This window comes from Enhydra lutris, unplaced genomic scaffold (genome assembly GCF_002288905.1).
Source record: "Enhydra lutris kenyoni isolate GAN:26980312 unplaced genomic scaffold, ASM228890v2 scaffoldscaffold18, whole genome shotgun sequence".
NCBI classification, from domain to species: Eukaryota; Metazoa; Chordata; class Mammalia; order Carnivora; family Mustelidae; genus Enhydra; species Enhydra lutris.
Genome location: NW_019154102.1, coordinates 24,176,474 through 24,198,008, shown reverse-complemented (window position 1 = coordinate 24,198,008; position 21,535 = coordinate 24,176,474). Strand labels below are relative to the sequence as shown.

The window sequence follows — 21,535 nt, the reverse complement described above, 5'->3', positions numbered from 1 at the left end:
CTTTGGCTGGCCTCTGAAGGATGGGTGGGGCTGGCAAGACCAGGGAAAGCATCCTGAGCAGCTGACAGTGGTGCAGAGATGACACCGCATATGTCACAGGGAGGCTTGTTTGTTTAAAGTAAGAAATGGTGTGTCAGTGAAAGATTTGGAGCCAGGGGCTATCTGGGCAAAACAGTATTTTAGAGTGTGTCATAGTCTTACTCTGGGATATAATGTGTGGCTGGAGATGGGGAGGGAGCCAGATGTGCTGCACGAATCAGTAGTAGAGGACTCAGGTTGGTGATAATAAGCATGCCTTCCATTTATGTATAAGATTTTACAGATTACAGAACCTTCCACCGGCACGGTCTCATTTTATTTAATAATCCTGTGAGGTAGGCAGAGCAGCTGTTACCCTGTTTCGTAGATGAGACTCCAAAGAGGGAAAATAGTTTGCCTCAATTCTCAAAGCTATTAAATGGCCAACCAAAGAGATGACAGTGGTAATGGAGAAGAAAAAAAGGATACAGGAGGCGGTACTAAGAATTGGTGAGTTGGGCCTGATGTGAGGATACAAAGGAGAAGAACTTGTTAGGGAAGATTCAGAAGATGTGGGAGCATTGTGATACTGTTGACAACTTCCACTCTAGGTTTTACTCTGTCATCTCTGTCATTGCAAGTGGCTGCCTGGAGTTATGGGTTGGGAGGGATTGTAGTAGAGGATTCTCAGGCTCCTTGACTTGTGTATAGCTATTAGTGGTACTGTCTTAGGGTCCTTTCCATTTTGGAGACTCTGGATTTGGCTTTCTATTATTTTTTTTTCTTTTAAAATATTTATTTACTTAACAGAGAGAGAGAGAGTGCGCGTGTGCGCGTGCACAAGTAGGTGGAGTGGCAGGCAGAGGCAGACGGAGAAGTGGGCTCCCCACTGAGGAAGGAGCCTGATGGGAGCTTGATCCCAGGACCCTGGGATCATGACCTGAGCCAAACGTAGTTGCTTAACCCAGGCGACCTCATTTTTCTTTTCAAGTTCAGGCTAATACCAGTAGCACTTGGCTGATGGACAAATTGAGTGTCCCCACGCTCCTACACATCCCCTGAGGGCTTCACTTAAGCAAAGACTAGACCTTTGTCACCTCCAAAGCCTCACTCAAGCTGTTTTCCCACATCGGCATTTGCAGTATAGCCTAAAAGCCTCTATCTGAGTCCTTTCACCATGGAAATATGTGAGATTGAGAACCAGTGTCATTACCAAATTCCATACCCCCCATTTTTAGTTTCTTAGGCTCCTGTCTGGAGAAGCAAGATCTACATCTGCTGGGGTTCGTGTGTACATGTCTTAATTTCCTCTACGGTGGGGGTGGGGTGTCTTTGAGGGTGGAGTTACTCTGGAAAATTTGTCAGAGCCAGCTTATATCCCAGAGCCTGGTATTGGTACAGGCTTGTATTTAACATTGAATGTCTTCTGTGTGCAGTGCTTAGGATACTGAAATGAATAAAAACTCTCTTCCCTGGAGGCGTTCATGATGGGATAAGGGGGACAATATTTTTTTTTCTTTTCTTTTCTTTTTTTTTTTTTAAAGAGAGAGAGAGAGAGAGAGCACAGGCAGACAGAGTGGCAGGCAGAGGCAGAGGAAGAAGCAGGCTCCCCACAGAACAAGGAGCCCGATGTGGGACTCGATCCCAGGACGCCGGGATCATGACCTGAGCCGAAGGCAGCTGCTTAACCAACTGAGCCACCCAGGCGTCCCGGAGGGACAATATTTTAATAAAAATGTGATGTTATAATAGAGATATGTCCAGAGTACTGTGTGAGAGCACAGGAAGGAATGACTAGCTCTGTATGGAGACATTGGGAATTTTCAGGACAAAGGTGGTAATTGAACTGAGCCTTGATTAGTAGGAAAGGGAATGGCCTTGGTGATTTTTGCAACAGTTATAGAGGCATAATGGGGAAGGTAAGTATATCCATGTAGCTGGAATGTTAGAACTTTGAGTTCAGAGGAGAGGTGATCCATGAGACTAGATATTCATAATGAGGCCAGGTTTTTAATGACCTGAAGTTCTGTGCTAAGGAGATTCAGTTTTGTGGACAGAGAGGTGATATTGATTGTATTTTGGGAAGCTAACTGTGGAAGTAGACTAAGGAGAGAATTTAGATCAGGGACATCAAGAGACTCTTGTAATATAACATAGGCATGGTATAACGCTGAACTAAGGATTAGATCAGTGGGGGTGGAAAGGAGATGAATCTGAGACAGTAGAGACAGTCAACCTGATGTAATGATTAATGGGTTGTTGAGAACAAGAGAGGGAATTGTTAGGGATGACTCTGTTTTCTGTTTTGGGTGGGTGGTGGTGCCAGTAGAAAAGAGGGAATATAGAAGAGGAACATTTTTTGAGGGGAAGATACCAAGTGTGTTTTGAGTTATGTTGAACCTGGGGGGTGTCTGTGGCACTTAGCAGACAGGTAGAAGTGTGGGTCTAAGATGCAGAAGAGAGTCTGTGCCTGGGGCAGTAGGTGTAAGTGGGGGTTGATACCATGGGAATGGATGAGCCCAGCTCTGCTTCTAGGAGGCTGAAGATATCAGAGGAGTCAAGAAGGATTGTTGTGCAAGGTACGAGAGAATGTTGCCTGGGGACCTAGGAGAGGAAAAAATTCCAGAAGAGAAGCAGCAGCTTCAGCTGCTACAGGGAAGTCAAGCAGGGTGAGCTTAGAAAATGCACCTTGAGACTGGACGGTTGGGAGATTATGGTCACCAGGGCTCCTACTTTTTTAGTGTGAGCAGCTACTGAGAAATGGTAGGGACAGGAGTGAGATTAAGCCAGATCGAGGAGTGGTTGGGAAAGGAGGAGAGAGAGGGTGTACTCACTTTGAATAGCCTGGCAGGGAAGGAAGGAAGAGAGGTGGTGGCATCTTGCGGAGGAGGTAGCAGAAACTAGAGACAGTTTTTCCTAGAATAGAAGTCTTGAGCATAGGTTACCAGATAATGTATAAGAGCGAGTAGAGAGGGTGCGTGCAGTTGAAGGGACAAGGGAAAAGATGATTGCTAAGTCAGATCCTCAGAGGAGGGTAGAAGGGTTGACCTGGAAAAGAAAGGGACATCATTTTCTTAAAGAGGAATGACAGAAGAAAGGAAAGAATGTAGGAAGAAAGAGCCAGTGGTGGTGGCAGATATATCTAAATTTGCAAAGGAATTCTGCTCTAATAGGTTCAGGTTTTTTTCTTAGGAACTTTATCTGCTGAGGGGAGGTGTAGGGTGGGCTCAGATAGGATTACAGTAGTAAGGGAGGCTTGAAATAACTGTCCAGAGGAAAGGGACAGAGATCAGACCTGAGATTCTCTCCAAGAGTGTTAAGTACCCTCAGAACTTAAACCTCACACTGTAGGCCCCTCCTTCTTCTTTCTCCTAATAATAATGGCTGATGTTTATTGAGTGCTTCGTACCAGGCACTCTTCTGAGTGCTTTTCAGGCATTCTCAAAACAGCTCTTTTAAAGGAATTGTTACAGTGTCAATTTTACAGAAGAGGAAATGGAGGCATGGAGGATTACTTAGGGTTAGTAGTGCTTTGATGAGTCTCTTACCTCTGCAGAAGTGGCATTCCTTCCTCTGAGGCATCGGAGGAGGCAGAAATTGAATCCCAGCTCCAGGCTTCTGGACCTTGAGGGGCTGGGGTCCAGGGCTGCTACAGAGCGGGTCTTACCTGGCTGGTGTGTGGGCATGCTGGTGGCATGGGTGGGCAGGGTAGTGGGGTCAGTGTGGCTGCTGGCCTTTTATAGCCACGTCGGGAACTCTGAAGTCCGTGAATGAGACTAGCGTCCCAACCAGAAAGACAAGTGACTGAGAATGCTTTGTCAAGTATTCCGGGCTGAGACTGTGTCACCCGACACAGTGAATACTTAAAAGGGAATTGACCCCATCCAACCAGAAAAATAAAATTTTTTTCTGCCAGATATGGGAGTAGGCAGACTTATAACCTTACATAATAGCATAGATTATTAATACTCACCTTTTATGTTTTCCCCTTTGATATGATAGAATTTGCAGGTAAGGTACGCTTGAGTGAAGAGGGAGAATGGTGGGATAGCATGGATGGTAGAGAAACAGGCTTACCTTTTGCTGCTGCAGCTACTGGAGCATCATTTCCGTGTCCTTCCTCTTGTGGTTGCTATGGATACGCCTTTGCGTGGTGACTTGAGATTGATTTCCATTGCGATCAAATGATGACGTGGATTTAAAAAGAGAAAGGACAGAATGCTCTGCTTTTGGGGAGTGGCCGGTGAGCTGCCCAGAAGGCAGAGCCCAAGCACAGCCAAGGTGGCTGTGGCTTTGTTGGCTGCCTTGGCTTTTGCTGAAGTTGTGAAATGGTGCATCTCTCTCTTTAGAGCGCAGGCTCAGGGTTCCCTGTCTGCAGGGTCCTAGTGCCAGAGAATTGCTGGTTGATTCATGGGGAGGAACCAGCAGCAACTTCAGACAGGCTGTCAAGTAGGACTCCTGCTAACATAGGAAAAGTTGCAGTTCTTGAATATGGGGCTGGGGGCTTCTCTGTACCTGGTGCTGTCCTGCAAAAGTTCCTTTATTGAGGATAAGTCGGGAATATTGTGTAGATTTCCTTCCTGGCTCTTGGAGGTCTGGGCCTTTGGAGGTGGGCCTGGCAGTCACTGGGTATTCTTGGGGGAAGGGGATACTTTGGGAGGAGATGGAGTTGCATTCAGAATGAGAGTGGGCTGCAGACATTTCTGGGGAAAACAAGGAGCTGGAAAGGTAAAGAAAGTCCTTCTAGGATTTAGGCCCTATCTGTATGAGATCTGTAAGCAGATACTGGAGTAGGACTTTGGAGCAATGGGTTGTGTACCTGTCTTCTTTCTGGGTTCCTGTGTGTCTGAAACCCAACCTTCCATACTTCTAGGCCCATAGCTTCTGTTCCCCACTCAGTGAGCAAATAGCTCTTTTTTTCCTGATTCCTGAGGGACTTACATCCACACTTATCCCTTCCTTACCAGTGCTTTCAGAGATGTACAGTTTTGTCCTAGTCTGAAGAAAATCTGAATCTTGCTAGTTACTATTGTGTTTCTTTTATCTTTGTAACCAAACTACTCTATACCCAGTGCCTGATATAGTTCAGTTCAATTGTGTGGACCCTGCTATGAGACTGCCTGGGATTCAAACCAGCTTCTCTATGAGAGGGATGAGGGAAATCAGACAGCTGGGTTAGCTCAGGATTAAGGTTGGGTGAGATCGAGATAAGAGGAGGTCAAAGGCTCAAAGGATGCTGGGGTGCTAGTAAAAGCAAGGTAGGAATAGTGCAGGCTCAGTGCCAAAGAGGCATCTTTTTACTTGTTCCTTCTTAATTCTTAACAAGCTACTTGCTTTCCTGTCATTTTCTGAAATAATCTCCAAGACCATTGATTACCTATTTATCAGACACCTGTTTTCGTAGATTTTCAACAGTATTTAATATCACTGGGGAAGAAAATGAATTAGAAGTCTAGGGCGTATCTATCTTGTCTCTGGCTGAGGGAACATGTAACTCAGAATTGTCCTGTGTGACATGGCATGGGGCCCAATGGTGCTGTGGTATGATCACCTGCCTGTACAGCTAGTCACATGTGCCCCCCTGCCATTTTCTGGCCATGAGACTCAGGAGAGTCATTTGACTTCTGAGACTCAGTTCCATCACCTATAGGACAGAGATGATGCAATCTGTTTTGTCTGCATCACAGGTGCATTTTGGAAGGAGACAGTGAAATATGCATGGTAGTGTACACAGTAAAATTTGCTCTGGAGAAGGTCCTACGAACAGGACTTACCTTCTCTCTCCTAACATGTTCAGTTTGCCTTCCCATTTCCTCCCAATTTTTCAAATGTTTTCAGTCATCATTCTTCCATTACTCATGCTTGAAAGCTCCTGAGTTTGTTCGTCCATTTTTTTGTTCATGCATTCCTTCATCCATCCATTTATTCCTGTATCTTTCAAGTTCCTGCTGTATGTAAGTCATCATTGATGTAGCTTCCCAATAATGATGGAGATGATATCTACATTTTGTTCAGCATATATTCTGTGCCAGGCATTGTGTTAAGTGCTTGCTTTCTTAAGTGCTTACTTAATCCTCACAACATCCCTGTGAGGTAGGTATTATTTCCCCCCTTTTTTCAGATGAGATAGTTGGGCTCAGAAAGTTAACTGTCTTGACTAGAGTCATACAAGTGAGGAGGGAACCAAAGCTATGTCTAGGTCTGTCTGTCTCTGGAGCCCGTGCAGGCACTCTGCCTCTTTCCCCACGTGTGATCTTCTTAGGGCCTTCTCAGGGCATTTTTGTACGTTCTCTGAATTAGCTCTTATCCTCTCCTGCTTCTTTCTCTCTCCCTCCCTCTCTCCTTCCCTCCCTTCTCTGGCTCAGACCCTCCCCACCCCTTGTGCATTTTGCAGCAGTCTCCTCGCTATTTTCCTATCTTTACTGGGTTGCTCCTGCCTCCACTCCAGCCTGCTCTGCCACCCGTTTGATCCTCCTAAAATAACTTGTCATGCCAGTCCCCTGCTCAGGAAGAGACCCACTTGTTGTTACTGGATCATGTAGATGGACTTGTCTCTCTCCTTCTGAATGTTAAACTCCCTAACTATCCAGACTTACCTTCTAATGCATCTCAATATTGATGTCCTTATTTACTCAATAAATATTTGACTCCATGAGCTAAGGGTGATGGGATCACAAAGAGGGAAGTTGTGGGCTGTGCTTTCAAAGGCTTATAGTTCGATAGAACTCATCTAGAATTCTTTACTGAAACCAATCTAGTCTTCTTTAATATTCCCTAGTCAAGCAAAAGTATGCTGTCTCTTACTCAGTGTGTTCACAACTTAAAGTGTTTGTAGGCTTTTTCACATATCAAGAAAACAGCCCATAATTCAAGACATAGTCAGGTACCCCTTTTCTTGTTCTTATTTATTTTTTAACCCCTTTTTAGTTCATCTTTCTTTTGTCTGTAGTTCCTTAGAACATTTGTTGTCTAGATATTTTATTTTTAGACTTATATATCATCTGTTAGGTTGGCTAATTTTTTGCACTCTGTATTTTTGCAAAGCACTTTTACATGCTTTATTTTATTTGGGCCTAGTAACATTAGCATAGAGATGACAGGTGATATTCCCCTTTTATAGAAGAAACAGCCACCAAGAAGTTAGGTGATCGTGTAAACCTATATGGCTGGCGAGTTGTGAGGTTGTTCTTAGATGAGTTCTCCTGAATATCTGGAGGCAGTGTGGTGTAGAGGGGGAGCACAGCCTAGGAAGAAGCCTAGAGAGATGTGTGGTCAACACTGAGGTGAGTGGAAAGTGCAGAGGGTCCTGGGGCAACCTCTAGTTCCAGTTTTGGTTCCACGCCTCACCTTCTGTGTAACTTCAGGGGAAGTTACTTAGTTCTCTAAGCCTCAGTTTCCTTGTCAGCACCATTCCTGGCCTGCCTTTCTGTGGGGTTATTGTGATGTCCAAGGATAACAGCATGGATATTAGCTGACTTGTTGAGTACCTACTGAATACCAGGCAATGTCCTAAATGTTTTACATGGATTATCTTGGCTAATCCTCAGAACCGCTCTCTGAGATATGTTCTTTGTTCCCAAATGACCAATAAGGAAATCAAAGCACAGAGATGTTAAGTATCTGGCCCAAGTTCATGTAGTTCCCAGGTGGGGAAGCCAGGAATTGAACATAAGCAGTCCGAGTCTCAAAACAGTACTCTTAACAGGAGTACTATAGAGTTATGTTTTTCAGGGTGCTCTCTAGGCTGTAAAGTGCTCTGAGCTTGGAAGTCCAGGCTGCAAGGGGCTGCATGGCCCTGCCTATCTGGGTAAATGTGAAGGGAAGGGAGGGGCAAACATGGAGAGTTTTACTAGAGAAATGGTTCCCTAGCGGGTCTGGCCAGGATTGAAGATGGGGAGAGGTGTTTTGGGGCCATATATCTGGCTATTGGTTGTCATTCTAGTGTCGGGCTATCTGGTCTGCCTTAGAAAGAGAGTGGAGTGGAGGAAGATTCTGTTTGGCCAGTGAAGTCCAGTGCAGACAATACAGGTATCCCTAGATCCACACCGCATCTGGTGGAGCTATACCAGTCAGACCCCAGGCCAACCTTGTTTGGTGCTCAGGGGCAGGGAGCCAGGTGTGCTGGCTCGTAGCCCATGTTAGCTGGGTGAATGAACACAGAGGCATCGTGACATAGCCCTCTGGAGACCTCTCACTAGAATGCTTAATCTTATTAAATATTTATAATTATAAAAGTAATAAGTGGCTATTACAGAAATTTGATGATATATAGAAAAGAAACCATCTCGTTTTTTCTGTTAAGGAGGTGGCTGGGAAGCCAAGAGTGTAAGTAAGGGGCAGGTGGTTGAGGTGGACTGGGCCTTGTGCTACAAGGGACACGTGGAGCTGTCTGCTCTCATTCATGCAGTTGAACCTGACAGTCTCGGGGTTTGAGCTTGGCCCTTTATAACAGCCAGAAGGGAGAAAGAGTCTGGCAACCTTTGCCAGCGTGGAGGAGAACGTAGGTACTTGACTTGCTTTGCTGTATGAAGTCACCTCCATTATTGCCCTTCCTTTGCTGTGTCGTGTGCTGGGTCTGGCTGCTTCGGTCAAGTGTGTGAAATTGAAATCCAGATTAATTACATGGGTTTGGACCCTGAGTCTAGAGTTTAGAAGAAGGAGGGAGAAAGATGAGCCCCTGAAAGGGGGGTATGAGACCCTTACTTTGGCTGCTTGGAGGCGGGTAGGGAGCTGATCTTCTTGAAGTGTCCCTTGTTGCTTGTGGTCCTGCTGAGGCACATTGTGGGGGGAAGTGTTGGGGGTGGCAGCAGTGATGCTGAGGGGTGCAGACTAGGAGGACAGTCAGGGCTGTGCTCCTAGCCCTGAACACTTACGGTTTACTCTAGAGGTGACTGCTGAGGGTCTGTGGTGTGGGCGGAGCCCCAGCAAGTCCCTGCCTTGCTTGTCTGGCCCAGGTGAAGCAGGGGGGCACTAGGACCCAGAGGCTAACACGGTTCCTGACAAGTCTAGAGCAGCACTAGCGCAGAGTGAGACTCATCAGCTGGCAAGCAGGATTCGGTGTCTCTGGGTTCAGGAATCATCAGGCAGCAGAGAGGACTTGCTCCTCAGCCCCCATCTCTGCCCCCATCCCTACCCCGGTAGGCCACCGAGTGAGGTCCATGGACTGGGGAGGGCCGTGCCTGACGGCTTCTGTGTCTGTCCATGAGGGCCTGGAGCTCTGACCCTCCTGCCTAGGTTTCTGCCTTTTCTCTCTGTCTTTGGCCCGCTGGGGGAGGGGGTAGAGGCCGGGTGAGCAACATGGCCCAGAGCAAGAGGCATATGTACAGCCGGGTAAGTGGTCCTTATCTGGGATGGCCCTGGGAGGGCTGCTGGAGAAGGCCTGGGTGCCTGTGGACACTGCTGTGGGGGCTGGGGAGACAGGCTGGAGCTAGGCTGGGGCCACTCGCAGCAGGGACTGATGGTGTGAGGCTGGATGGGCCTCCTCTTCCAGTGTTGGGCCTTCAGTGGGGACTGGCAAGGCCTGACCTTTGACTCTAACTGGACCTCTGGCTAGAGGTTCCTGAGGGGATTGGACTATGCTGGGGACTCTTGGTGGGGTTGGTGGGTTAGAATGGCCTTACAGTGACGCCTTTCTTTAGAGCTGCTCTGTTGTTTGTCACTTGCTTTCTCTCTATTCTGGTTGAGATTGAATCTGTACCCACTATTGTGTCCACCTGGTTTTGAGAGGCTTATTAGGGTTGGGAGGTTGAGGGAGTCTCTTTAGTTTGGGGCTAGTCCTGATGTCACTGTCAGTTTTTTTTATTGTGAGATCTGTGAGAGCAACCCTACTGTCCCAGGTGTGATTTGGGGTCCTGAAGCCCCTGGGAGCTATAGCCTTATCTTCCCGGATGAGCTCTTAGGGAAAGGGATTTGGGGAGTGACAGGCTCTAGCAGGGCTCCCTTCTGAAGCCAAGTGGGAGCATCGGAGGGAGCCCTGTGGAATCTTCAGAACCAGGGAGTCACTTTCTCATGCCTCATTCATCTCTTTGCTATAAGGCCCCTGGTTCATGGAGCTGCTATTGCTAAAAATGGCTTAGGTGTGATTTTCTTCTAAACCATGGCCCTCTTTGGAAACCTAATTTCAGGTTGTGTCCTGTCATCACGGGTGTGTCAGAAGCTGAGAACTTCCGAAGGACAATGTTTAGTCTATTCCTTTGCTCTGTCGATCCATGGGATGATAGCCACCCATTTGGACCACTGGGCAGAGTCTAGGGGACAGTGTAGGTCAGATCTGAGGTACCAGATTTACCTGGCCTTTGTTTTTCTTTTTATAGCAACATAATGTGGGGGAAGAATCTCTAGAGTTTGGGGTAGAGTTGCTAGGACAGGGTGCAGGCCAGGAGGAAGGGAACTAAATGGTTGAATGGGCTTCAGTGAGGCATCTAGGAATGTCATGGTGGGTGTGTGGATGGGGTGGGGGGAGTCGGGTCTGGAAGGAGTGATGGTGACTTAAGGGCTGGAAGGAGGCACAGTTGTGTACCTTTGAAAGAGAGAGGCCTAAGAGAGCTGGTTGACCACAGGGAAGACAGACAGCAGTGGGAGTAGAATAGGATCCTGTGGGGTCACCCATGAGTCACCTGTCTTCTCAGCTTAGGCACCTGAGTCAGGGCACTGGGTTTTGGAGAACGTGGTCTCAGTTGAGTTATTCGCTTGAGCTTCATTCCCCTCCTTGGGGGCAGTGCTCCTGAGACACTGACATTCACAGGTCTGTCATTGAATTCTGATTTGTTATAAAATTTAAATATAAACTCTTAAAAAAACGGTAGCAGATTCCAAAGGAGTTTGGAGAAGTCTTAGAACATCACCGGTACTTTTCAGAAGGGAATTTGGGACCCACTTCACCCTGAAAGTGGGGTTCAGGGAAGTGACTTCTTGTCCTTTTTCATCCAGGATCCTGACTAAGGCCTTTCTGGTGCATTAGGCTGCTACCCTTGACCCGAGGCCTTTAACTGCATATGCTTGCACGTGTCTTTCTTTCAGACGCCCAGTGGCAGCAGAATGAGTGCAGAGGCAAGTGCCCGGCCTCTGCGAGTGGGCTCCCGTGTGGAGGTGATTGGAAAAGGCCACCGAGGCACTGTGGCCTATGTTGGAGCCACACTCTTTGCCACTGGCAAATGGGTCGGCGTGATCCTGGATGAAGCAAAGGGCAAGAATGATGGAACTGTCCAAGGCAGGAAGTACTTCACTTGTGATGAAGGGCACGGCATCTTTGTGCGTCAGTCCCAGGTACCTCTACCCTGTTTTGAGTGTGTGCGTGTGCACATGCTCTGTCGCTTGTGCAGCTTTTGTGTGGGGCTCCCTTTTCCTGGGCATGAGTGTACATCTCTGGTTGAGAGAGTGGGAAGTAGCGGGGGAGGGAAGATTGGTCATCCATCCTTATGTCCATCCTTATGGAAGCTGCCCTGTACCCCAGGCTTGCTTGGGGCGTGGGGTGGGGGCAGATCACAGCCATCCTTGATCTGACTATATTGAGTCTGTTCTCTGGCTTGAGATCCAGGTATTTGAAGATGGAGCAGATACTACTTCCCCAGAGACACCGGATTCTTCTGCCTCAAAGGTCCTCAAAAGAGGTAACAGCCACTCAATTAAGTTGCCTTCCCACATCTAGAAGTCCACAGGACTTCTGCCCAGAATACAGGGCCACAGTGGTTCATGAGATTTTTCCATCACCACCATATTCCCTTGTTACATTTCTTCTACCCCAATGGTCTCTGCCCCCACCCCTCTATACAAACACACAATTTGTTTCTGCTTGCTTTCTACAGAGGGAACGGACTCAACTGCAAAGACCAGCAAACTGGTGAGTGGTTGGGGATGGGAGTGGAGAGTAAGAGAGAGAAAGAGGGGAAGGAGAAAGAGGAGGGAGACCACTCCTAGGCAGGTAGAAATAGTAGGTGAGTAAATGGAGTTAAGCCTTCCTGTCTCCAACCTCCTTGAGAAGGAAGCTTTCTGGGTGTGAGTTGCTGCTTTAGGGGTAGAATAAAGGTGGTAGCAGGGAAGAACTGTTAGGGTCCAGAAGTTTAGGGTCAAATGGGGCCAAGGCTAGGGGGTGACAGGAAAGATAGGTCTGACCCTAGTAGTGCTATTGCCAGCTTCCTACCTTTTGGTACCCAAGATTGCCAGGATGTTAAAGGTCAGAGGGTAGGGGGAAGGTGAAAACTAGAAGAAGAAGGAGCTGTCCTGCTCACAAGTGAATGATAAGGAGCCAGCGCCACTGCTGCCTGTTTTAGGCTGTATGCAGAGGCCCTGTTCTAATTCTCTGCTGCTCTGCACAGGGTATGTGTGGTGGGGATTCAGACCCTCCAGCTTCTCTGGATCAGGGTGTGGACATCCTGGAAGCTGATCCTTCAGGGATCTCACTTACCCAGGAGTTGGTAGTGACCTGACTCTCCCCTTTACCTGTGTGTACCTGAGTTGGTCTTAACACCTCCCCCAGGATGTCTGGCCAGCTAGCACACTGTGATGTCTGTTCTCTAACTCTCCCCTTTCCTACTCCTCATGCAGCGGGGACTGAAGCCTAAGAAGGTGGTGTGTTTACTATTTGTGCCTGGGTGGGTGAGGGCCATGAGCCCCCTCCCCAGCTGTCCTGCATGTCCTTGGGCTGCTGCATGCATGTTTGTGTGACCTTGGGGCTGGGATGGCCAGAGGAAATGGCGGCCTTGGCTTTCAGGGTTCCTTTGAGGGATGCAAGGATATCAGGCTTAGTGTCCAGGCTCAGGTGGCACTCATTGGAGATGACCGCTGCACCTACTTGTCCCCCTCCCCACTGCCTTAGGACTTCTAGTCAGAGACTCCAGACATTCAACTGTAAATGTAAAGCAGTAGCATGGAGTAGGGCATTTACTGGGTTACACTCGGTTTCAGTCTGAGTTTGGGGGCAGTGGGAGGAAACATGGAGGTTGGGAGTGGAGAAAGTACCAAACGAGATGATTGGGCAAGGAGCAAGAGGCCAGGGAGCAGAGCACAGGAAGAACAGTCCTGAGTTAGAAGGCCTGAGAGTCCGTGTGTCTGTTTCTGGGCGGGTGCTAGCTGTGGATGCCCGCCCTCACTCTGCTCGTCAGTCTTTCCCTACCTCTTCCTGCCTCTGGTGCTGCACTTGAGGCTGCCTCCCACCCGTTGTGGCCCGCCTCCCAACCCCTTGCGGCCTTCCATCAACCATTATTGTGTGGGGCTCAACTCTGCCACCCCCAGACTCTTTTTAAACTCTGAAGTCACTGCCGTGACCACTTCCTCACACCAGCCCGTGTCTTGGGCCTGTGCCCAAACTATCTCTGAGTTGCATGTGCCTGTCTGACCTGTATGTCCTGTGCCATATGTGTGGTTCTGTGACTTCCTTGTCTCCAGCTGTCTCAGGCCCTTCTGACCTGCATGAAGAGCTACTGGATTGGGCCAGTGGGTGGGGAGAGGAAAACATCTTTTCCACTCCTGGTTGTTGATGGGTCCTCACTCTGGAGTCTTGCCATGGAAGAGACCACATTCTGGTGCTTGCCTTGAGGTCCTGGCTTGGGTGGGAGTGGGGATAGGAGAAGGAAAATAATGCTGTAAAGGGTGCTGAGCCCATTACAAGGTTATAGAAACTTGGGCTTTTCCCTGGGTTATTGTCTTCTGGTTGGGGCTCCCAGTCTTGCCTCAGGCCCCTGCATAGAGAAGAGCATGGACCTGCAGTCTGATATCCATGGAGGACTTCTCACCACAGGGGGACCTGACCCTGGGCAGGGCCTGAGCTGTGTCCGAAAGTGGGGGTTTTGGCATCTGCCTGGGGATATGTGGCAAAGCCCAGCCTAGGCTGCCTTCATTGCTCCTGTGCAAAGTGCCAGTCAAATAGTCAAGTCCCCAGCCAGGTCGTCATCTCCAGTGGCTCTTGCACAGCAGAACACCTAGTCCAGGGCCCTGCTCTCACCCCCCGGGGGGAACAGGGGGCTAGCACCAGAACAACAACAACAACAAAAGGAACTTTGAGGGGGAGGGCAGAAGAGAATCCAGATGTCTCTGCAAGGTGCCCAGTCCCTCTGGAAGGTCTTTAGAGACAGGCTTTAACCTGCCTGTAACCAGGGGAGGTTTGGGAAAGGAGCGAAATAGTCATTATTAGAGCTGCTGCTGAGTGTTTCCTGGGGTTTCTTATTGTCATTGTATGCCCCTCAGAACGGATGCTGTCACAGAAGGGGTATTCTGAGTGCCTGCGCCTCATGAGAGACCAACCATAAGGGCGTTGTCCGTGTGTATAAGAGACAAGTGGAGTTAATGGGGCTGTGGACAGAGTGGAGTGTCTGAGAGGGGCTGGTGGAGCAGTGAGGCTCTGTGCCTCTGCCCAGTCATCCCTCAGCCCCAGAGAATACCATTTCTGGGATGGTCCCTAGCCCAGTTTTTTGGAACAGACTCTTGGGGGTGGGGGTGGGAGAAGGGAAGGGGAGGGAGGAATGAGAACCTGTTCCACCGAGGCAGAAGCAGGGCGGGTTCTGCGCCGGACTTTGTCCAGTCATGTGGAGGAGGAGGAGCCAGCAGAGCCCGGCAGTTGCTAGGAGACCAAGGAGCAGTGGCTCCACCCCCACAGATCAGAGGAGGGTGGGTGCATGACGTCAGGTGGAGCTGGTGCTGCGGCCACTGAGGCTGCCATCAGCCTTAGCTGGTGAACTGGGCCGGGCTCCTCTCCGGTGCCTGCCCGAGCCTGGCTGTCCCACTGCGCACCTGCGGGGGCTTTTGCGACTGAGCCACAGCCGTTTTGCGGGCCGGGAAGCCGGCCTGCCGGGAAGCTGAGGCTGCATTGTTGGGATTTGATGCACTAATCTCCTGTCTCCGCCGCCTTTCCCTCTGTTCGGTCTCTTTCCCTCCCTCCCTTCGTCTGTCCTTCCTCTGTGTGTTTGTCCATCCTCCTCTGTCCCTCCTTCTCTTTCTTCTCCTGGCTTTCTTTGGTTTTCTGCAATGATGAGACAGGCACCGACAGCCCGAAAGGTACTCTTGCTTGCTCTGGTCCTGCTGCCGGGTTGCCAGGGCGATGGTGGCAGTAGGCTGCTGGGGTGGGGGTGGGGGCTGATTGACTTCGTCTGTCTACCTGGTTGGGGGAGGAGGGTAGGGATGTGGAGGGGGAGGGAGAGGTGTGTGTCACTGCCATGGCCCACATCCTGGGCATTTGTTCTCTGCTTTGGGCTCTGACTGTGTGTTCTGGGCCTTGTACCCAGTGGCCTCACAGCCTTGGGCTTCAGGCAGGTTTTGCTGCAAACTGGCTCTGGGAGTTTCCTGTGAGAGGATATGGGGAAGCAGGTCCCGGTGTCTCCATGCCTCTATCAGGCCTACCTCACCCTTATCCTTTGCTAGGATGCCTCTTGGTTGTACTCTCGGCATCCCTTCACCAGGGTTTGTATTAAAGGGCTTTTCCAGGGTGGGATGGGGACCCTAGAATAGTTTTTGACCCACAACTATGGAGGCTCAGCTCAGGGTAGGAGGGGTGGGGTTTGGTCTCCTTAGACTCAGTGTCTTCTAGAGGTAGGGTCCAATCCAAATCTGTTTTTGCTGTTTTGCTGTAAGATACTGGGTAGCAGGAATAAAATTTGGAATTTGGGATTAATCATCTATTTTGGTTTAGGGCACTAGTTTCTCTATGCTGCTGCCTACCCCCACGTCCTTTCTTGCAGCTGGGTGGGGTTACTTTGCTGAGCTCTGGGTTCTGGTTAATGCAGTATTCATGGTCCTGACACCTGAGCCCTTTGCCCTAGGGATGGGGACTGCTGCAGGATCTGGTCCTGGGGGAGGGGAAGACAGCAGCACTGTTTTGCCTAAGGGGCCTGAGCACCCCCCTGCTGGGGTCATATCACTCACTTCTGGGCTTCTAGCATCACTCTGGTCACATGGTATTTCTAGGGGGTCTTCTGTGCAGTCTGGCAGTTGAAGGAAGGGGCTGACCTGGGAAAGTCCTTGGGAGTGGTGGGTGGGCGGGGCCTCTGGCTCTGGGCTGGAGTGCAAGAAGGACAGTCTCTGGGGACCTCCACCAGCTGCTGCCTTTGGTCTCCTGTGGCTCAGCCTAGGAGATGGGGATTTCTGGGATTTTCAGGGTACTTGAAGGGGTGAGGTCTGCAAGGGTTGGGCATAAATGGGGCAAGGAGCCAATGGAGAATAGGATTCTGAGGTCCTGGAGTAGAAACAAGGTGATTCACTGGAGGGAAAAGGGGATGGGGTAGGGATGGGAGTGGGGAGGCAGCTAACTGTAATCCCATTCCTGGTACTTCTTCTGCTCTCATTGCTGTCCTTTCTGCTGTCTGTCTTTCTGCCATTATCCTTTCTTTCCTGACTCCTCCTCCTCCTCTGGCTCCTGTTGCCTGTCCAGACCACAACTCGGCGGCCCAAGGTGAGAAAAAAAAAAGGCCTCTGTACATGCCACTGCTGAGTGTAGACTTACATTTCAGGCATGTGCTTGTGTGTGGGCATGTGTGTGAACAAGTTAAAGGTGGTTGCAGTGCATCCTGGGTTCTCTTTTTCAGGGGAGTAAGGGGACTTAGGATGGTGACAGGCCTCTCCTGGGAAAATGACTTCTGACTCTTAGGAGGTTATCTGAGCCAGTAGCCTGAATGCAGACAGGAAATGAGAGTGGTTGTGGTCAGTCAGGGCCGGCTTTCTTGAAGAAGGGCATTTTGACTAGTTTTTTGGTGCATGAGTAGGGGTAGAAGTTAGAAGAAAGGTGAAGAAGAACTTGTCAGTGTCAGGGGATAAGGACCTGGGGTTATCTGTGGGTAGCATATGAATTCTGAGTGTCAGCCCATCAGGAGAACTTCAGGGCTCAGTACTGCAAGAGAGAGCACTGGGCAGGCCTGTCTGCTACAGCCTGGGGCTCCAGGGAGCTCTGCCTCAGCCCCACGGGGCCCTGGGTAAATGTTGCCTGGTTAGAGCCCCTTTGTCTTATGGGAGGGAGATGACAGAAGGTTGGCCCTACTGACCATGTTTCAGAGGGGAGCCTAGGAGTACAACTTTCACTCTGGCCCTTTTACCTGAAGGGTCCCCTAAAGTAGACCAAGGGAGGGAGAATCACCTCAACTCCCAAAGAGTGGCATATAGAGCTTGGTACCCCCACTTTTAGCCCAGCCTTCTCTGGGAATATGAAAGTTAGAGAACAAATTCCAATTTGTTCTTTTGCTCTGGGAATGACATTGAGGTACTTAATCTTCCTGGGGGAGGAGGGTACAGGCCCAGAACAACAGTAGAACTGGGAGTATTAAGAAATTGCTATAATGATCACAACTGGGTCACAGAGGGGAGGACTGGGGAGTAAGGGATTCTGCTCTAAGCGGGTAGTGCCAGAACTGGGAGGAATGTGGGGTCAGTGCCAAGGGAGAAGCATTATAATCTTATGTCTTCTATCACTTCCTCCCTCTCTCCTCTGCCCGCCTCCTGCCTCCCCCGTCCTTTGTCACTATCTCTGACTCTGTGTCATTTTTCCTCTCCCCTTCACTCTGCTTCTCTGTTCTCATTGTGCTTTGATACTCTCTCACTGCCTTTTTCCTTCTCTGTCTCCTTCCCTTGGCGGATTCTCATATTTTCTCACCCCCCACCCCCGTTCTTTTTCTGGCTTGCCCCTGCCCTCTCTGAATAGCCCACCCGCCCTGCCAGTACTGGGGTGGCTGGGGCCAGTAGCTCCCTGGGCCCCTCTGGCTCAGCATCAGCAGGTGAGCTGAGCAGCAGTGAGCCCAGCACCCCGGCTCAGACACCGCTGGCGGCACCCATCATCCCCACGCCGGCTCTCACTTCTCCTGGAGCAGCACCTCCGCTACCTTCCCCCTCCAAGGTAAGGACTGGGGTTGGAATGAAGAAGAACTAAGACATGGAGGGCCTGTGACCCCAGGCAGGATCTTAGAAATTTTCCAGAGGTGGGGGAGACCCAGAATTTGGGTCTGAAGGGTGGGGACACAGCATATGGTTCTGCCATTGACTCAGCTACCTTTTCTTTTCTGCCCTTTTCCACACTTTTCCCTTCTGGACCCTCCTTTCTCAGATGTTTGTAGGCCACTTTTGCTTTTGACCTGGGGCTGGAAAGATGTTTACGTACATTCCTATGCTTTTGCTCCAGCTCAGCCTTGGTGAGGAGAAGGGGGAAGCTATGTACCTACCAAGGGGTCTCTCCTTTGCAGGAGGAGGAGGGGCTGAGAGCCCAGGTGCGGGACCTGGAGGAGAAACTGGAGACCCTGCGGTTGAAACGGGCGGAAGACAAGGCGAAACTAAAAGAGCTGGAGAAACATAAGATCCAGCTGGAGCAGGTGCAAGAATGGAAGAGCAAGATGCAGGAGCAGCAGGCAGACCTGCAGCGACGCCTCAAGGAGGCGCGGAAGGTGGGACTTGGGGGGAAGAGGTGGCTGGGGAGCTTGGGACCCAAGCCGGTGCACCGGACAGTAGGCTGGAGCCTGGAATATCCCGTGAGAAAGGGTACGTGAGGTGTCCCTCGCTGGTACTCCCTTCAAACTCCACCCCTCCTCAGGAAGCCAAGGAGGCCCTGGAGGCAAAGGAACGCTACATGGAGGAGATGGCTGATACTGCCGATGCCATCGAAATGGCCACTCTGGACAAGGAGATGGCCGAAGAGCGGGCCGAGTCCCTGCAGCAGGAGGTGGAGGCATTGAAGGAACGTGTGGATGAGCTCACCACTGACTTAGAGATCCTCAAAGCTGAGATAGAAGAGAAGGGTAAGGGGCCAGGAGCTGATGGGGGCCAGATGGTGGGGTTGGAACCATGTCTGAGAGTGTTAATGGTCTTCCCCAGGCTCAGATGGGGCAGCGTCCAGTTATCAGCTAAAGCAGCTCGAGGAGCAGAACGCCCGCCTGAAGGACGCCCTGGTGAGGTAGGGTCCCCGCCCTGCTTGGCTCCAGGCTCGCTCTCCTTTCTCTAGATGCACGAGAGAGTGCCCATGGCCAGTGACTCGGACACAGCACTTCCTCCCTTCTCCCTCTTTGCTTCTCCACAGGATGCGGGATCTTTCTTCCTCTGAGAAGCAAGAGCATGTGAAACTCCAGAAGCTCATGGAGAAGAAGAACCAAGAGCTGGAGATTGTGAGGCAACAGCGGGAGCGTCTGCAGGAGGAGCTGAGCCAGGCAGAGAGCACCATTGATGAGCTCAAGGAGCAGGTCTGGGGAGCCCAGGCCCTCACCCAGGGGACCCCTCTCTTCAAAGGCCAGTGCCTCCTCTTTCTTGGTGCCTTTCAGCAGCTCTTCCCCCTGTTCCCTCCTTGTAACACAGGTGGATGCTGCTCTGGGTGCCGAGGAGATGGTGGAGATGCTAACAGACCGGAACCTGAATCTAGAAGAGAAAGTACGAGAGTTGAGAGAGACCGTGGGAGACTTGGTAAGAGAAGAGACCCCTGACTTCCCACCCTGGTAAAGGGTATTTGGAAGGCACTTGCTGAAAGAGGGACTGATATGACCTCTGACCTTTGAGCAGGCTGTGTGGTGAGTGGCCCACCCTGACCTGCTACCCTGACTCTGCTTTTCCTTTGCCGCTACTGCCTTGTGGCCTCCCAGGAAGCGATGAATGAGATGAATGATGAGCTGCAGGAGAATGCACGCGAGACAGAGCTGGAGCTGCGGGAGCAGCTGGACATGGCGGGTGCGCGGGTCCGGGAGGCCCAGAAGCGTGTGGAGGCAGCCCAGGAGACGGTCGCAGACTACCAGCAAACCATAAAGAAGTACCGCCAGCTGACCGCCCACCTTCAGGTGCCTGTGTACCCCCTGTTGTCCACCCACAATCACTCTGGGCTCCCTTGTGACCCAGCTGTGCCTCATTGTCTCTCTCTCTCCTAGGATGTGAATCGGGAACTGACAAACCAGCAAGAAGCATCTGTGGAGAGGCAGCAGCAGCCACCCCCAGAGACTTTTGACTTCAAAATCAAGTTTGCTGAGACTAAGGCTCATGCCAAGGTCAGGGGAGTGGATAGGCCAGAGAGTGGGGAGTGTTGGGGGCATCCAGACTGGCTGTGGCTATAGGCTGATCTGGCGTGGGGTTCTGGACTTCACGTGGCTGGAGAGGGGTATGCTTTGCATGGTGGTCTGGAAGACTCCTCGCTAGGGCTTGTCCCAGAAGCAGGGGGCCTGGTGGAATGAGGTATGATAGTTCCGAGGCTCTCTCCGGCCTGGCTGAGAGCCCACCTTCCTGTCCACCTCACAGGCAATTGAGATGGAATTGAGGCAGATGGAGGTGGCCCAGGCCAACCGGCACATGTCCCTGCTGACGGCCTTCATGCCTGACAGCTTCCTTCGGCCGGGTGGGGACCATGACTGCGTCCTGGTACTGCTGCTCATGCCTCGTCTCATTTGCAAGGTATGGCTGGTCAGTCTAATCACTTGCTGTGTAGCAGGCCCAGAGGATGCTGAGTGAAGATAGCGGTCAGTGTCCCTGCTCACAGAGTTTATCTTGTGGTGGAAGAATGCAGATGCATGCGCATTACAGACGCTGGGCTGTGAAGGGCAGGCGGCTTCTCTGAGACAGCACTACTGGGGCTCTGATTCAGGTGGAATGGTGGCACCAAAGGAAGAACATTGGAACTGAGACCCAGAAGGTGACTAGGAGCTAGTGCGGGGGATGACCGTCAGGATAGGATTCAGGTGAAAGGGTAGTGGGCGCAGTAGCTTTAAGGCAGGAAAGAGCTTAGCCCCACTGGTTCACTACCCTTTCATCTCCACATCCCAAATCCTCACAACCGCCGGTGATCACATCATTATCCTTTCCCTCGGTGAGACTCCCTTGCCCACCTAAGAGCTATTTCTGCTTTCCTCCACATGTGTCCATGCGCTATCCCCCGCCGCCCAACCCTCCCGCCTAGTTGCTCAGTTTTGTGTCCTGTGTTCCTGAGTCTGTTCTCCGTCCTCTGCTCTGAGCCCAGGTCCCTGGTGCTTCTTCCCACAGGCAGAGCTGATCCGGAAGCAGGCCCAGGAGAAGTTTGAACTAAGCGAAAACTGTTCAGAGCGGCCCGGGCTCCGAGGAGCTGCAGGGGAGCAGCTGAGCTTTGCTGCCGGGCTGGTGTACTCACTGAGTCTGTTGCAGGCCACGCTCCACCGCTACGAGCAGTAAGTGACCCCCGGCCCCTGCCCCGGGACCACAGGGCCAGGATTGGATGGAACTGAGAGTTCCTGGCAGGCCTTGGCCTCAGAGGACCCTTTTCTGGTCTCCAGCGCCCTCTCTCAGTGCAGCGTGGACGTATATAAGAAGGTCGGCAGCCTCTACCCTGAGATGAGTGCCCATGAGCGCTCCTTGGATTTCCTCATTGAGCTATTACACAAGGATCAACTGGACGAGACTGTCAACGTAGAGCCTCTCACCAAGGCCATCAAGTACTACCAGGTCTGGGGCGAGAATTCAGGCTTGGCACAGCAGGGAGGGAAGGTTTCTTCTGCTGAGGCTGTTGCCAGTGTGGCCAAGGCTGTATGTCCTAGGCTGGCTGCTTAAGGCTTGGCTTGCTCCTAAACGGACTTGCCCGAGGATGCAGCTTCTTGGGGTCTCAGATTCTCTT

The 21,535-nt window shown here is 50.9% G+C and overlaps 1 protein-coding gene across 9 annotated transcripts in view; it reads left to right on the top strand.

Annotated features, from left to right (window-relative positions):
- The window catches only part of LOC111147910 (dynactin subunit 1), a 33,023-nt gene that overhangs the window by 1,772 nt on the left and 9,716 nt on the right, over positions 1 to 21,535 (top strand). For 4 of the 9 annotated variants that reach the window (XM_022504181.1, XM_022504180.1, XM_022504174.1 and 1 more), the window contains 14 exons: positions 11,038 to 11,283; positions 11,549 to 11,627; positions 11,823 to 11,857; positions 17,636 to 17,827; positions 18,171 to 18,368; positions 18,515 to 18,719; positions 18,796 to 18,874; positions 18,998 to 19,157; positions 19,270 to 19,374; positions 19,551 to 19,742; positions 19,830 to 19,946; positions 20,194 to 20,346; positions 20,932 to 21,092; positions 21,198 to 21,366. In XM_022504181.1, coding sequence (XP_022359889.1) covers positions 11,056 to 11,283; positions 11,549 to 11,627; positions 11,823 to 11,857; positions 17,636 to 17,827; positions 18,171 to 18,368; positions 18,515 to 18,719; positions 18,796 to 18,874; positions 18,998 to 19,157; positions 19,270 to 19,374; positions 19,551 to 19,742; positions 19,830 to 19,946; positions 20,194 to 20,346; positions 20,932 to 21,092; positions 21,198 to 21,366 — 2,073 coding nt within the window. In that variant the 5' untranslated portion in view covers positions 11,038 to 11,055. Of the gene's footprint in view, positions 1 to 9,015; positions 9,349 to 11,037; positions 11,284 to 11,548; positions 11,628 to 11,822; positions 11,858 to 12,561; positions 12,583 to 14,961; positions 15,007 to 16,375; positions 16,397 to 17,635; positions 17,828 to 18,170; positions 18,369 to 18,514; positions 18,720 to 18,795; positions 18,875 to 18,997; positions 19,158 to 19,269; positions 19,375 to 19,550; positions 19,743 to 19,829; positions 19,947 to 20,193; positions 20,347 to 20,931; positions 21,093 to 21,197; positions 21,367 to 21,535 lie in introns of those variants that run through there. The other 5 variants (XM_022504177.1, XM_022504178.1, XM_022504179.1 and 2 more) reach the window with 5 other exon arrangements.